Source organism: Euprymna scolopes, chromosome 19, assembly GCF_053919585.1.
Source record: "Euprymna scolopes isolate OS-2025 chromosome 19, ASM5391958v1, whole genome shotgun sequence".
NCBI lineage: Eukaryota > Metazoa > Mollusca > Cephalopoda > Sepiida > Sepiolidae > Euprymna > Euprymna scolopes.
Genome location: NC_136500.1, coordinates 124,888,832 through 124,903,173, shown reverse-complemented (window position 1 = coordinate 124,903,173; position 14,342 = coordinate 124,888,832). Strand labels below are relative to the sequence as shown.

The window sequence follows — 14,342 nt, the reverse complement described above, 5'->3', positions numbered from 1 at the left end:
ATTATTTAATGCAAAATATCTAGAATCATTATTTAATGCAAAACATCTAGAATCATTATTTAATGCAAAATATCTAGAATCATTATTTAATGCAAAACATCTTGAATCATTATTTAATGCAAAACATCTAGAATCATTATTTAATGCAAACATCTAGGATCATTATTTAATGCAAAATATCTAGAATCATTATTTAATGCAAAACATCTAGAATCATTATTTAATGCAAAACATCTAGAATCATGATTTAATGCAAAACATCTAGAATCATTATTTAATGCAAACATCTAGGATCATTATTTAATGCAAAATATCTAGAATCATTATTTAATGCAAAACATCTAGAATCATTATTTAATGCAAAACATCTAAAATGATTATTTAATGCAAACGGTATTAAGATATAAATATATTTATAAATTCTTGATTTAAGACGAGCGGAACTTTTTTTTTAATTTGAACAGATTAATGATAAATATTTTTTCTGTTTCGTTGAATCTGAAATGTAATTGTTTCGTTAAAGTAACTTATGTCTCAAAACCTATCAGACAGTAATGAGTTTCGTTTGGCGATATGTTGCACTCCTAAAAAAAAATAAATAAGTAAAGAAAGTTGAATTTCTTCTTACATTTAAAGTAAAGTTAGATAATAATTTAATTTGACCTTGATATTGACGCAAGGTTCATGCATTGCTCGTATATACTGATATGAAAACGTTATGTTTATCTTCAATAAAATTTTTGGATGATTTGAGAAATTTCTTAGTAGGACGGCACTTGGAGTAAATGTGGTATTATGGTCATAGATGATTCTAATTAAGAGTACGATAGACATTTTCTAAAGTGTGAGAAAATGGGTGTTGTTGGTCATCCTTTATCAGCATGACTAGAAAATGTCTCGTACTTTGTTAAAATATAATTTTTATGTCTTGTGCAAATATTTCAAAGTGTAGTAGCTGTTCTATCTGTAGTCATTATGGGCAAATAGAACAAACAGAACTTTCCTCATATGTACAAATAAGGTTTGTCATAAAATTGTCATACTATTTATAGGCTGATTCAATTTTTATTCTCTGCTTTGATATTACTAGTTAAGTGATCTCATTGTTTTATTTTTTGTTTTCACGTATATCAGGCTGACACAAGGCTATTGGCTCTGGAGGCTCTCCTTGGTGCATGAATTACATAACATTATGGTATGTTTATAATTCAGGAAAAGATAATTGTTGTATATTTTAATTTAATTTTTTTTGTTTGTTTTTCTGTTTTCTTATTTAAAAAATGCTGGAATTGGACGAGATGTGGCAAAGATGCTGTCGAAATGTGGTGCCAAAACCTATGCCCTCAGCAGGACTGAAGAACACCTGAAAACATTAGTAGCAGAGGTCAGATAATTTTTTTTTTTTTTACATATTATATAAATAAATGAAAATAAATTAAAAAACATGCTTATCAGGTCCAGAAGCCACTCGACGTTAAAAGTTAATGAGATGGATGAATTGTTAGTTGAATGATGAATAATATTTTTTATTTTTTTTATTACATTTTCATCCCAAACAAGGCGCATTGCCACTTTGGTGTAGGGGGCTACTATGAGAGGCAACAGCTACTGGGATACTATGTAGGGAGTTGGGCAGCAAGATGTCAGTTCATTATTAAAGTTGTAGATGTTGCATGGATTTTATTCAATAAATATTTCTAATTCCATTTCCTTTTTCTCTCTCATATGAATTAAATAAATTTTAAGTATGTAATTAAATTCTAACTTGCAACGTCAATTTTTAGAATTAAATATTTAAACTTTATGAATGTAATACTTTTTTTATGTTAATATTACTAATTTTCATTCAATTTTTCATTCAACTGTTTTTATGTTAATATTACTAATTTTCAACTGTTTTTATGTTAATATTACTAATTTTCAACTGTTTTTATGTTAATATTACTAATTTTCAACTGTTTTTATGTTAATATTACTAATTTTCAACTGTTTTTATGTTAATATTACTAATTTTCAACTGTTTTTATGTTAATATTACTAATTTTCAACTGTTTTTATGTTAATATTACTAATTTTCAACTGTTTTTATGTTAATATTACTAATTTTCAACTGTTTTTATGTTAATATTACTAATTTTTAACTGTTTTTATTATTTCGCTTCACATTTTTATCTTTATGAACATTCCTATCATAATTGGAATTATTTTTATTTTATTATCAGATATATGCATTGACATCTTTTAAATCTCTTAAAATTTTAATGCAAAATTCTATTTTAAAAATAGTTTTACCTTAAATTATGTCTTAATTTACATTTTTCTTTCTCTTGTTTAATTTTTTATGGTTTGTTTTTACTTATGATTTTTTTTAAATTAAAATATATTAAATTATCAGTAACATTAAAAAATAATTAACTTTAAATTAAATTATGCCTTTTTTTTACATGAATGATTTTATGGTCGTAAACACTTAAAAGCATTAGACCATTTAATTTGACAAACTTCTAATTCTCAATCTTTATTAGTGGTGCCATATGAATTCAAAGACATTTTTTTGTTCAGATATTCAACTAATATTATGAAGTATTTATCTTAAAATCTCACAGATTATAATACACTAAAAAGGGACATTAATAGTTTATTGGAAATTGATATTATTTACCTAGGTTTAGGGTTCCAATATTGAATCAAAACTTCTTGCCAGCAAAAGTAGTTCAAAATGAGAGTCAGCCAACAAACCCAGTTATCTATTATAAAGTGAAGTCGTATTCCTATCTGTTTAATATATACAAAAGGTGCGCTCGATATAAATGCAGGTGTAATTCAGGGGTCGGTCATGAACCTTTATTATTCCTGATATTCATAAATGATCTCCCTGATAAAATAGTCTCTGAGATAGGTGTATTTACTGACGACACCACACTGTATAACAGCACGAGGAGAAAACAAATGAAGACATATCTAAGGCAATGGCGGCAACCCTAGTCTGTAATGGAATGGGGTCAGAAATGGATGGTAACATTCAACGCTGCCAAGACTAAGCTCGTTTCCTTTAATAATTACATGAAACCTTACCAACCACCAATAGCTATGGCTAAAGATAAATTAACTGAAAGTATTTCATTCAAACTCCTCAGCTTAATGTTCACGAGGAACATAAGTTGAAACAGATACATTGAGAGCATTGCCAAGGCCGCTGTGAAGAAGGTGGGCTCTCTCTACCATGCTAGAAAGTTACTTACGCCAGAAAGTATCCTATACCTCTACAAGGCGACCATTCGCCCATGTATGGAGTATTGTTGTCGCATTTGAGCTGTTGCATCTGCTACTAGTCTCTCACTTCTGGACAAAGTTCAAAAGAAAGTCGCCAACCTGGCATGTCCTGAACTGTTATCTAATCTTAAACCTCTGTCTCATCGATGAAATGTTACATCCCTCTGCCTGTTTTACAAGTATTTTAATGGTGAATGCTCTGACGAACTACAAGCCCTTGTACCCCCTTGAGGTAAATACCCCTGACAAACAACAAAGTCCCACCCCTACACAGTAGAGATCCCTAGATGTAAGAAAGCCTTCTACTTTAATAGTTTCTTCCCCGGAACTGCTAGACTTTGGAATTCCCTTCCGGGTTCCTGCTTCCCCAACTGTACTGACATGCAGAAGTTCAAGTGTAATGTAAACAGACATCTTGCTGCTCAACTCCCTACATAGTATCCCTGCAACTTATTTCCCTGATAGTAGCCCCCTCCATCAAAGTGGCACTGTGCTTTGTTTGGGGTGAAAATGTTATAAAAAAATAAAAAATATTATTCATCATTCAACTAACAATTCATCCATCTCATTAACTTTTAATATCGAGTGGCTTCTGGACCTGATAGCATGTTTTTCTTTTATTTATTTTTATTTATTTATATAATATGTTAAAAATGTGCTTAAAAAAAAGTTAAATAATCTCAACGAGAAAACTTATCATACTTGCTAATGTCATATCTCTCTATATATAAAAGGCACTTTGTATATATGGGTCCTGGATATGACCTTAAATTATATCCGATGGTGAGGTCCCAGCTTGCAGGCTTTGGGGAGTATGGAGCCACCCTTTAATTGCCATTGCTCCCAGGTCCACTCTGACCCGGAGTTGTAGTACCTGTTAGGGTTCCAACTATAGGTTAAATAGAAACTGACTTGAAAAAAAACAAATATATTCTATTAAAATTTTTTTTCAAAATCAATGGATTCGGCATTAAATAACCTGAAAAGGGTTGATATGCCGTAAAACAAAAACATCCAACTTGTATGTGTAAACTTGTTCCCTATAGACTCTGAAACAGCTGAACCGTTTTTTCTTTGTTTTTTTTTATTTTCACTTAAATGTATTATTTTAGAAGTTCTACAGAATCTGCTCTGCTGGGCCTCAACTTCAGTATTCAATATGGTATCACTTCAATAACCAACATGGTCACAGAAAAGAACATAGAAAATCTTGTAGTCTATTTTTGTTCCATTGAATAAATTTACTTTCTTTTGTGTGTGTATTTTTTTTTTTTTTGTCCTGAAACATGTTCTTTTATTACAGTGCCCTGAAATTCATGCCGTTGTGTGTGATTTGAGTGATTGGGACAAAACTTGTTCCACAGTTACCTCCCTTGGACCCATTGATCTTCTAGTCAATAACGCTGGCATTGGTATCCTGAATTCGTTTTTAGAAGCTAAGAAAGAAGACTTTGAGCAGTAAGTTTAGTTATTAGTTTTTCAATTATTTGGTTTCCACAGTTATTTTTCTTTCTTTTTTTTAAGAACTTCTATTTTTAGACAGGAGAATTATTACAGCCCATTTTCCTTAAATTGCTTATTTTCAAGCTCATTCATTGGTTAGAGGTGTCCATATTTAACAGTCTTCCATCATGTTCATTAGTTCTTCTGATGACATCATCATAACTGGTCCACATATACATAATTTCTGGCCTTCCTTTTTTTAAAAATTTTTTGATTTCCACATTATTAGTTAGCATACACATTTATTGTTTGGGCTCAAATCAAGTTATTAAGTTAGATTTATGTCCAAGGAACCTATATCTAAAATTTCAATTGTTTATACCCAAAATTGGTGGAGGAGTTTGGTAGAGTTCTCAAAGGTCAAATCGTTAAACTTTGACCCCCTTAACAGCCAAATTTCTGGCCGAAAATGGATTACAAAGATTTTCCCAAATCTCCATACCCTGTATATTAAATATTGAGTCTGTAAACTGAAAATTGACAGTTATTGTGTAGGGAAATGTACATACACACTTTCACTTTTATAGATATATAGATAATCATTGCAAAGTTTTTTCAGTCTTGTTTTAATTAAAAATTATTGAAATTAGTAGGGCTTTTTTAATAAAAATTATTGAAAACACTTTTTGTACTATATTTTTTAAAGAATAATTATTGAAAACACCTTTTAAAATCTTTTAAAACTATAGTTTGTGTGTTTGCTATTATATTGTATTTGCCTCATAACTAAAGACGTCTTAATACATAATGTGTATTTGAATAATTTTGACTTTCAACCTTTCAGGACATTCAGTGTTAATTTGAATGCAGTAGTGAATGTATCACAGGCAAGTCAACTTTGATATTTCTGTGAATCTTCAAGAAAAAAACTTAATTTTCTCAAGGTTATTTTAACTCTTTTTGTTTATAAGCAAACTAAAAAAGTCATTTATTTTCTTTTTGGTTAACAACACATTGCATCAATTTCTTTTTAGAAAAAAATGAAAAATAAACACATTTATTCACCATTGTCACTAGTTTTGTATTATTAGAGTGGGCTATTGTTCAGGAGAGTTGGAGAAATGTCTGAAATTATAAAGCTTTCTGAAACAAAAAAAAATGTCTGCATTTCATAAATAAAAGCCTGTTAGTAAAACTCTGAGAAAGCAAGTTAATATGTTTAATTGCTATGTATGTATGTATGTATGTATATTATTATTATTATTATTATTATTATTATTATTATTATTATTATTATTATAATATATATTATTATCATTGTAATATATATATATACTATTATTATTATAATATACATATTATTATTATTATTATAATATATATATATTATTATTATTATTATTATAATATATATATATTATTATTATATAATATATATATATATTATTATAATATTAATAATATATATATATTATAATAATATATATATATTGTTACAATATTAATAATATATATATAATAATAATAATATATATATATATATAATATATATACATATATTAATAATATATATTATATATATAATATATATATATTATTATATATTAATAATATATTATTATATATTATAATATATATATATATATAATATTAATAATATATATATTATAATAATAATATATATATTATTATAATATAATAATATATATATTATTATAATATTAATAATATATATATTATAATAATAATATGTATATATATATATTATTATAATAATAATTATATATATTATTATAATAATAATTATATATATATATATTATTATAATAATAATTATATATATATATATATATATATATTATATATATAATGATTATGTAATTTATATGACTAAAAAAAACAAAAACAAAATATTCCAATTGTTGCATCTTTAAGTAAATAGTTTGTATGGACTCTGTTTTGGTCAGGGAGACTTTTTATTTTTTTTTACATGGAGGTCACCACTTATCAAGGCCCAGAAGCCACTCTGGGATAAGGGTTAATGCGTGTATAGTAATCAATGGGATAGTAATCGTTAGTAATGGAGATTTGATAAAGTGTCTTACTTAAGGGGGGGAGCGGTTCATCAGGAATTTGTTTATATTAGACTTAAAGACATCCCAGTTGTAGTCAGGTGGATTTTCCTGTGTTAAGTGGCATAAGTCATTGAAAAATATATTCAAATGCATTTAGGTGATCCTCAATGATCATTGCTGTCTTCATTGTCGATTTTGGGGTTCTTGCTCATCAGATCAGACCCCTATTTTTTGTTTGCAAAATTTATCATTCCCCTTTTTCCATTTGCAAGTCAGCCAATGAAAAGGAAGCGTGTATTCAAAAATTAATAATAAAATTGCTATGTTCTTATCGAGTCGATTCATTTATTGGATCATTTAATCTAATCAAATTATTTTTTTAAAATCATATGGGACTCATAGATTTAAACTTAAAGTAAAACTATAACAACGCAATCATAAATAACAGATGGAGTTTTAAATTACTAAAGTTAAAATACATAACCAAAACTTTCAGATGCCATGCTGGTTATAATTGTTGTCATATATTTCAACTGATTTTAAACGCTTCCTTGCTCGGCTAGTTGTAATAACTTGCAAATATCATAGTCGAAATTCTGCTGGGTCTCCCTGCTGTTGGCGGCCATTTACTTTTTTTTTTTTGACTCCATGCCTAAAGAAACTTCAGCCATATATATATATATATATATATATATATATATATATATATATATATTAATTCTTATTATGAATATTTCATCTAATCTTATATGTATTATAATACATACTTAGATAATTGCCACTTATATACTACTAGAAAATAAATGTAAACCTAAAATATTTTGTGACTTCATCACCACCAGAACACAAGATTTTATGTTATTGACATAAATACACCTGTTTGTGTTGGCAAAAGTGTGTTCATTTTTATGGTGCTTATTGCGATCAATAAATCTTTTGTTTAAGCCAAGATATGTTCATCTAAACCGCAAGAACTTTCTCGTCAACCTAAATAATTTTCATGTGCATAATATATACTTAGATGATTGGCATTAATAAACATGACCAATTTAAAAAGAAAATGTTCTCTTTAGCAGTTTCTCTTAGTTTTTAAACATTTATCACACATTTTTTTTTCATTTTGGATATTTTTTCTTGATGAAATAATTCTATTCACTGAAAATTGTTTCAAAATTTGTGCACTTCAGGTGGTTGTGAAAAGAATGATTGCAGATTCACGCAAAGGGTCTATCGTGAATGTCTCCAGCCAAGCGTCTATTATTGGACTGAAAAATCATGCTGCTTATTGTAGCAGCAAAGGCGCCCTTGATGCACTCACCAGAGTTATGGCCTTGGAACTAGGACCTTTTGGGGTGCGTGTGACCAGCATATATTTCATTAAAACTTTTCAAATTTTGAAATAATCTCTTTTCAAAGGAAAGCATTTCAGTTGTCAACTTTGAACTTTAAAGCGTGTAAAATTTTAAGGGGGATGTTGTAGTTTGCTTGGAATTATTTGAAGATTATGACAATCAAGTCTTGTAGGAAAAAAAAAAAAAAGAATACAGGGTGACCAAAAAAAACGGGCCCCAACTCTAATTAGGCCTCGTTTCTTAGTGTTTTGTCCGAATGAAATGAAACTTTGGTCATAACTAGTTTATTATATTCAAAACATCACATCAAAACACTAGGGTCTTTGGCCTTTGTTTTCTCCATTGACTGTAAAATGCTCAGAAAAACAATTGAATGTCCACTGTTTTTTTTTTGGGGGGGGGTCACCCTGTATGTGCAAATTTTTTCCTTCTCCTGGAGATGAGTTATACCTCAAAGATTGAAGAACTTAACACCACATTACCGTCCTGGTGCGATACATCATGTTGATAAATATTTTATAATGGAAAAACTCAATCATGTTCTGCAAAGCTAAACAAAATTTTTGTTTCTGTATAAAACAAGCAAACCAAACACCATGAATAAATATTTAAAGATATAAAGAACTTGAAGTATAAAAACGTTTTACAAAAATGACTGAATTCAGCATTAAAGAACTGGAAAAGGGTTGGTATGACATAAAACAACCAAACCAGAATTCCGTCTTTTTTGCGTCACTTACATTGAAATAGATGAAGATCTAAACTGGCAGCATCCGAGGCTCTTCAGATAATGGTCACTGAACGACATGGTATCTAGCATTCAAGTGATTCCTAGATGCAGGTTCTTGTTGCTGAATAAGAGATCATTTGAATCTAAATATCACAATGCAACTTGACGGCAATAAATAAACGAGCAAGGCGGTATTAGTCAACATCCGTGCATAATGCAGCCAAAGAAACAGAACACATGTCCTCGCATTCATTTGGTCCTTCGAGATGAACAGGGGTCAAGTATTCAAATGGTGACCACTACTATGGTAACTATCTTGTTAGCTACAACTATCGAAGAAGAATACTCGTTTCAGCACAAGTCAAATTAATTTCCGAACAGAACAGTTTTGCATCACTTTTAAGTTCCATTACGAAATTTAAAATAACAGAATATACTAAACTTTATGTTTGGAATCCTTGTTGTAATTTTGATCAAGATCCATTAGATGATTTTGATTCTAGAAAATGTCTCAACCTAATTAGAGTTGAGGCCCGTTTTTTTTTTTTGGGGGGGGGGTCACCCTGTATATATATATATAATGTGTATGTGTTTATAATAGATGTGTGCTTATAATGCTAATGTAAAGTAAACCCAATTAGTGCAATATGAAAAGAATAAAGCAACAGAAAGTTCTTCATGTTTTGAATTATTTAATTTATATTTCAACGTTATAACTTTATTTACAAAATGTTTCAAAGTAACAGTCGTGAATCATGATCTTCTTTTTTATGCCCCAATAAGACTTCACTTATATTTTGAATTTTTTGGTTTAGATTCGTGTGAATTGTGTCAACCCAACTGTGGTATTGACAGAGATGGGCTTGACCTACTGGAGTGATCCAGCCAAATCTGAAGCCATGCTCAATCGAATTCCATTGAAAAAATTCGCTGGTAAGTTAAAAGATTTTAGCTTTTTTCATTGTCCCCCACCCCCAAGGATTTTTCTATTTTTTAGTTTGAAATTGCATTTTCATTGCTGAATGGGCAGATACTTTTATATGCATCCAGGCACCTCCAACAGAACTTTGATTATCGGCTGTCACACTTAAAATATTTTTGTTGATCTGTTATGCTTAACTAGCTAACAGTGCATAATAGTCAAGCACCTCAGCAGAAATAACCTTCTTAGTGACATGCAATATGGTTTCCGTTCTGCTAGATCTACAGCAGATGTGCTAACGGTTATATCTCATAAGATTAGTGAATCTCTCGACAAAGGCTTCCTTTCTAGGGCAATTGCTCTTGACATATCAAAGGCCTTCGATAAGGTATGGCACAAGGTCTACTTCACGAGATTTCCAGCTACGGTATAACTGGAAACGTTTTCTCAATTATTAAATCATTTCTCTCTGATAGGCTCATAAGAGTAGTGGTTGATGGGCAGAAATCAGAGGCCCACAGTATTAATGCTGGAGTCCCTCAGGGGTCCATCCTGGGCCGAACTCTTTTCCTGATCTACATCAATGATCTCCCAAAACACATACTTAAATCATTTGTGACATTTATGCTGATGACACGACCATCTATGGCAACACATCAAAGGCCGTAAATGACAAAGTTCTCTCTGATTCTCTCTCCTCTGATCTTGAGCGCATGGTACAGTGGGGGAAGAGGTGGCTGGTTACTTTTAAAGCATCCAAAACCAAGCTTCTATCTTTACATCATCAACGCTCTGAACCCCATCTGGCATCAATTGAAATGGATGGCTCTCGTCTTGGGGAGGCTCCATGTTTTGACAAGCATCTGGGATTGACCTTTACTCTGAAATGGAACACGTGCATCAAGTCTGTTGCCAAGGTCGCTGGAAAAATGGTAGGATCCTTCTACCATTCCAGAAGATATCTCACTGCTGGTGCAATTCTCTATCTATATAAAAGCCAAGTACATCCAAGGATGGAGTACTGCTGCCATATCCGGGCAGTAGCTGCTAAAAACAGCCTATCCTGCCTTGACAGAGTACAAAATAGTCTTTGTGTCTTAGTGGGGGGATGCCTTTTTCTCTTCTCTGCAACCTCTCTCTCACAGAAGAGACGTTGTGAGCCTGTCATTGTTTTATCATTATTTCCATGGAAAGTGCTCGTCTGAGCTCCAATCTCTGGTTCCCCCTCGCCAATCTTTCACAAAAAACACCCGTCTAGCTGAAACTACTGTCAATAATTTTCCCCACTCTTTATCTATGCCTAAATCAAAACGTAGATTCCATGAGCAAAGCTTCTTTCTTAGAAGTGCACGCCTGTGAAACTCTTTTCCGTTTGCCTGTTTCCCACCTGACTACAACTTGGATGTTTTCAAGTCCAACATCAATAAATTCCTGATAAACCGCCCCCTTAAGTAAGACATTTTATCAGATCTCCATTACTAATGATTACCGCGATATTGTCCCATTGATACATGCAATAACCCTTATCCCCCGAGTGGCTTCCGGGCCTTGATAAGTGGTGACTACCATGTAAAAAAAACATTGAATTTTCTCAAAATTTCCAATTCTGATGTAAAAAGAATGAGAAATGTTGATTAAAAATTATGTTTTCATAATATCCTCCTCCATCCCCCTGTTATTTGACATGAAAATAGTTTAACAATATGGTCAAGCTGAGATAAGTAGGTCCCGCAGACGAGCCTCGTTCTGATATTCAGAAAATTTAGGTTAACAACTGGTGAAGCTACCGAAAAGTCACCCTTTTGAATAAAGAAGGATATAAACAATATTTTTAAAATTAATTTCTTAATTTTGCTTAAAAACAAAATGTCAACACATATAAAGAAAATATTTTAGAAAATAATTTCTTAATTTTAAATAAGAATTGATTGTAAAGAAATCTTTTTTTTTGTTTTAAATAATTATTGAAAAATATTGCAAAGTGTTTACATAGCTGGTTCTTTGGGATAATAGGGGCGCCTGAAACCTCTTTTCCAAAACGAAAACTGCTTTAGTGTTTTTACTATTTTAAAGCGCTTTTTTTTTAAAGTTTGAAACACAAGTAGTGGCTAGTTAACTTAGAACAACAAGTGCGCATGGAGGAAATTCTTCAGGGTTTAAATGTATTATAATGCTTTTATGGTGGTCAAAAAAAGTTTTTCAGCTGCCATATTACTTCCCATTTACTTGCCTCCCCACGTGGGCAGAGTTAGACACAAGGTCGGTTTTTAATGTAGAGAAGCATTTATTACTAAAAAAACGAAATGGTGAAATATAAAAGCAAGTTAAGCTAAAAGTAAAAAAAAACAAACATGTTTTATTTTTTTAATTCCAAGAATTAAAGAAAGAAAAAAATTCAAAGAAATGTTGAACGTTTATTGCTATAAATATAACGAAGCACCGGTGTCACATTTCATACAACCTAACTGTCAAGATTTTTCAGAACGAGGCTCGTCTGCTGGACCTACTTATCTCAGCTGCGCCAACAATATTTATATGAATATTTAATTCAAGAAAATTTATGTCAAAACTTGTAAACGTTTCGGTTGCTGTAACTTTAAACTGTCTTCCTGTGTATCTTGTCAAACTCGGGAATCTTTTTACCAAACTCGAATCTTTCTTTGTTTTTAGTAGTGACATAATGAATAAAGTATCTAAGTACAATTCACTTCTAAGTGAAGCTTTTCTGGAGGTCCAAGGTTCAATCTTTAGTGCGGTGTGGGAAGTACAATGAATACAATTGAAAATTACGCAAGACTTCTACTTGGTCATCGCTGATAGATTAATAAATTTATAAGGTAATAATGGTTTTTATTATTGGTATTATTGACACTTGAAAACAACTATAAAAAATAATATTAAGGAAATTAAAATTTGTTATTCTCATTACAAAAATGCTAAATCTTTTGCACATACATACATCATCATTATTATTATATATGTATTATTATATATGTAATATATATACATACACACACATTGGTCTTTATTATGGAGAGTTATTAATTGTGCCTTTTTTTCCAGAGGTTGAAGATGTTGTCTACACCATTTTGTTTCTGCTGAGCAATAAATCCATGTCAACCACCGGTTCTGTTCATCCTGTTGATGGAGGCACCCTTTGTTGCTAATAAATCTTTGACTTGGATTCCATTTTTTTTTTCTCTGAACGATTCTACTAAGTCTTCTTTCCAGAAAATGTTCAAAAATTATGGTGCTAAAAATAAAAAATTGTGTTTATGCAAAACTTTGAAACAATATAAGTAAAAATTTTCTCCTCTGCGTGTTTTGTCATTTTTTGAAATTGGGAACTATTCCCAATATGTTATGCATTATTCTATTCTCATTGTGAACTATACATATATATATATATATATATATATATATATATATATATATATATATGCATGAATAAATATATATTATTCCAAACAATTTAAAACAAAAAAACTCGGAATAACATTTTTGCATGGCTAATGACCCCCTCATTCTAAATCCGAAAGGTGAAAGAAAAACTCCTTTTAAGAAGTAAAATATTCAGAATTTTAGGTCCAATGGCTTAAATTTCAAAATGCAAAAACATCCAGTTAAACGTTCATAAAAGAAATTGGTCTTTTCGGTTGTACTGCATTTGCAGAAAGCTAAAATTCAGTCAAGGAAAAGTGCAAATGGATACATAACCAACAAACATACGCTTCCATTGTTTTTTGTTTCCCCCCCCCAATTGTTTAATGTATATATATTTTTTAACTGTTTTTCTTACAATTTATGATTGAATATCATAAATTGTTTTTTTATCTAATGTATCAACCAGCAAATTTCTAGCTTTGCTGCAATCATAATTTGCTAATTGCTTACCGTCCTCTGATTAGAAGAATAGCAAGAGTGATACTATTCACATTCCCTAAAGTGTTAAGACACACAAAAAGAGTGGAAAAACTAAAATAAAAAGAGGAAATAAGTATAAGAAGCAAGGTTAGTAGAAAGACAATTGGGAGTAAGTGGTTCACTAAAGCACACAAAGATCATCTGAACTAGGATTGTTAATCAAGTTATGGTGGCCAAAAAACCGGACATAAAGGTCGAAATATTCAGAGGTAGTTCACAGAGAGTTTTAGTGGTGGCAATTAGTTTTGTGACAGTTTTACAACAATTTTTCAGTTAGAGATAGTCGATTGCAGGTTGCTGCTTGGATCAGATGAGAAAAGTTTAGGAGGCAGAGATGACCTGACATCAACCAAGGTGTGAACGTTAGCGGTAAGACGGTTAACCATGTCACACACATGCAAAGTACAACTGATATTTGCAGAATTTGTGTTGTGATTTTTTTTATGTTTGTGAGCCATTGCGGTTGCTCCTACTGCAGTGAGAGACGATGACATGGAAACGGTGTTGAGATTGGCGATTGTTGTGGGCGGGGGAACACATGGTTGCACACAGGCGATACTAAGAATATAATTAAGGATTACTTAAGATTTCTACCTGGTCATGGCTGACGAACTGAAAACAAT

The 14,342-nt window shown here is 30.8% G+C and overlaps 1 protein-coding gene across 1 annotated transcript; it reads left to right on the top strand.

The window, feature by feature from the left end:
* Window positions 1–1,309: 1,309 nt before the first annotated feature.
* On the top strand, window positions 1,310–13,101 carry LOC145240333 (L-xylulose reductase-like). The gene is made up of 6 exons (XM_080103914.1): window positions 1,310–1,384; window positions 4,577–4,731; window positions 5,561–5,603; window positions 7,979–8,143; window positions 9,689–9,806; window positions 12,859–13,101. Exons 1-6 carry the CDS (start codon window positions 1,310–1,312, stop codon window positions 12,960–12,962), a joined length of 660 nt encoding a protein of 219 aa, XP_079960040.1. The 3' UTR covers window positions 12,963–13,101.
* The last annotated feature ends 1,241 nt before the right edge of the window (window positions 13,102–14,342 follow it).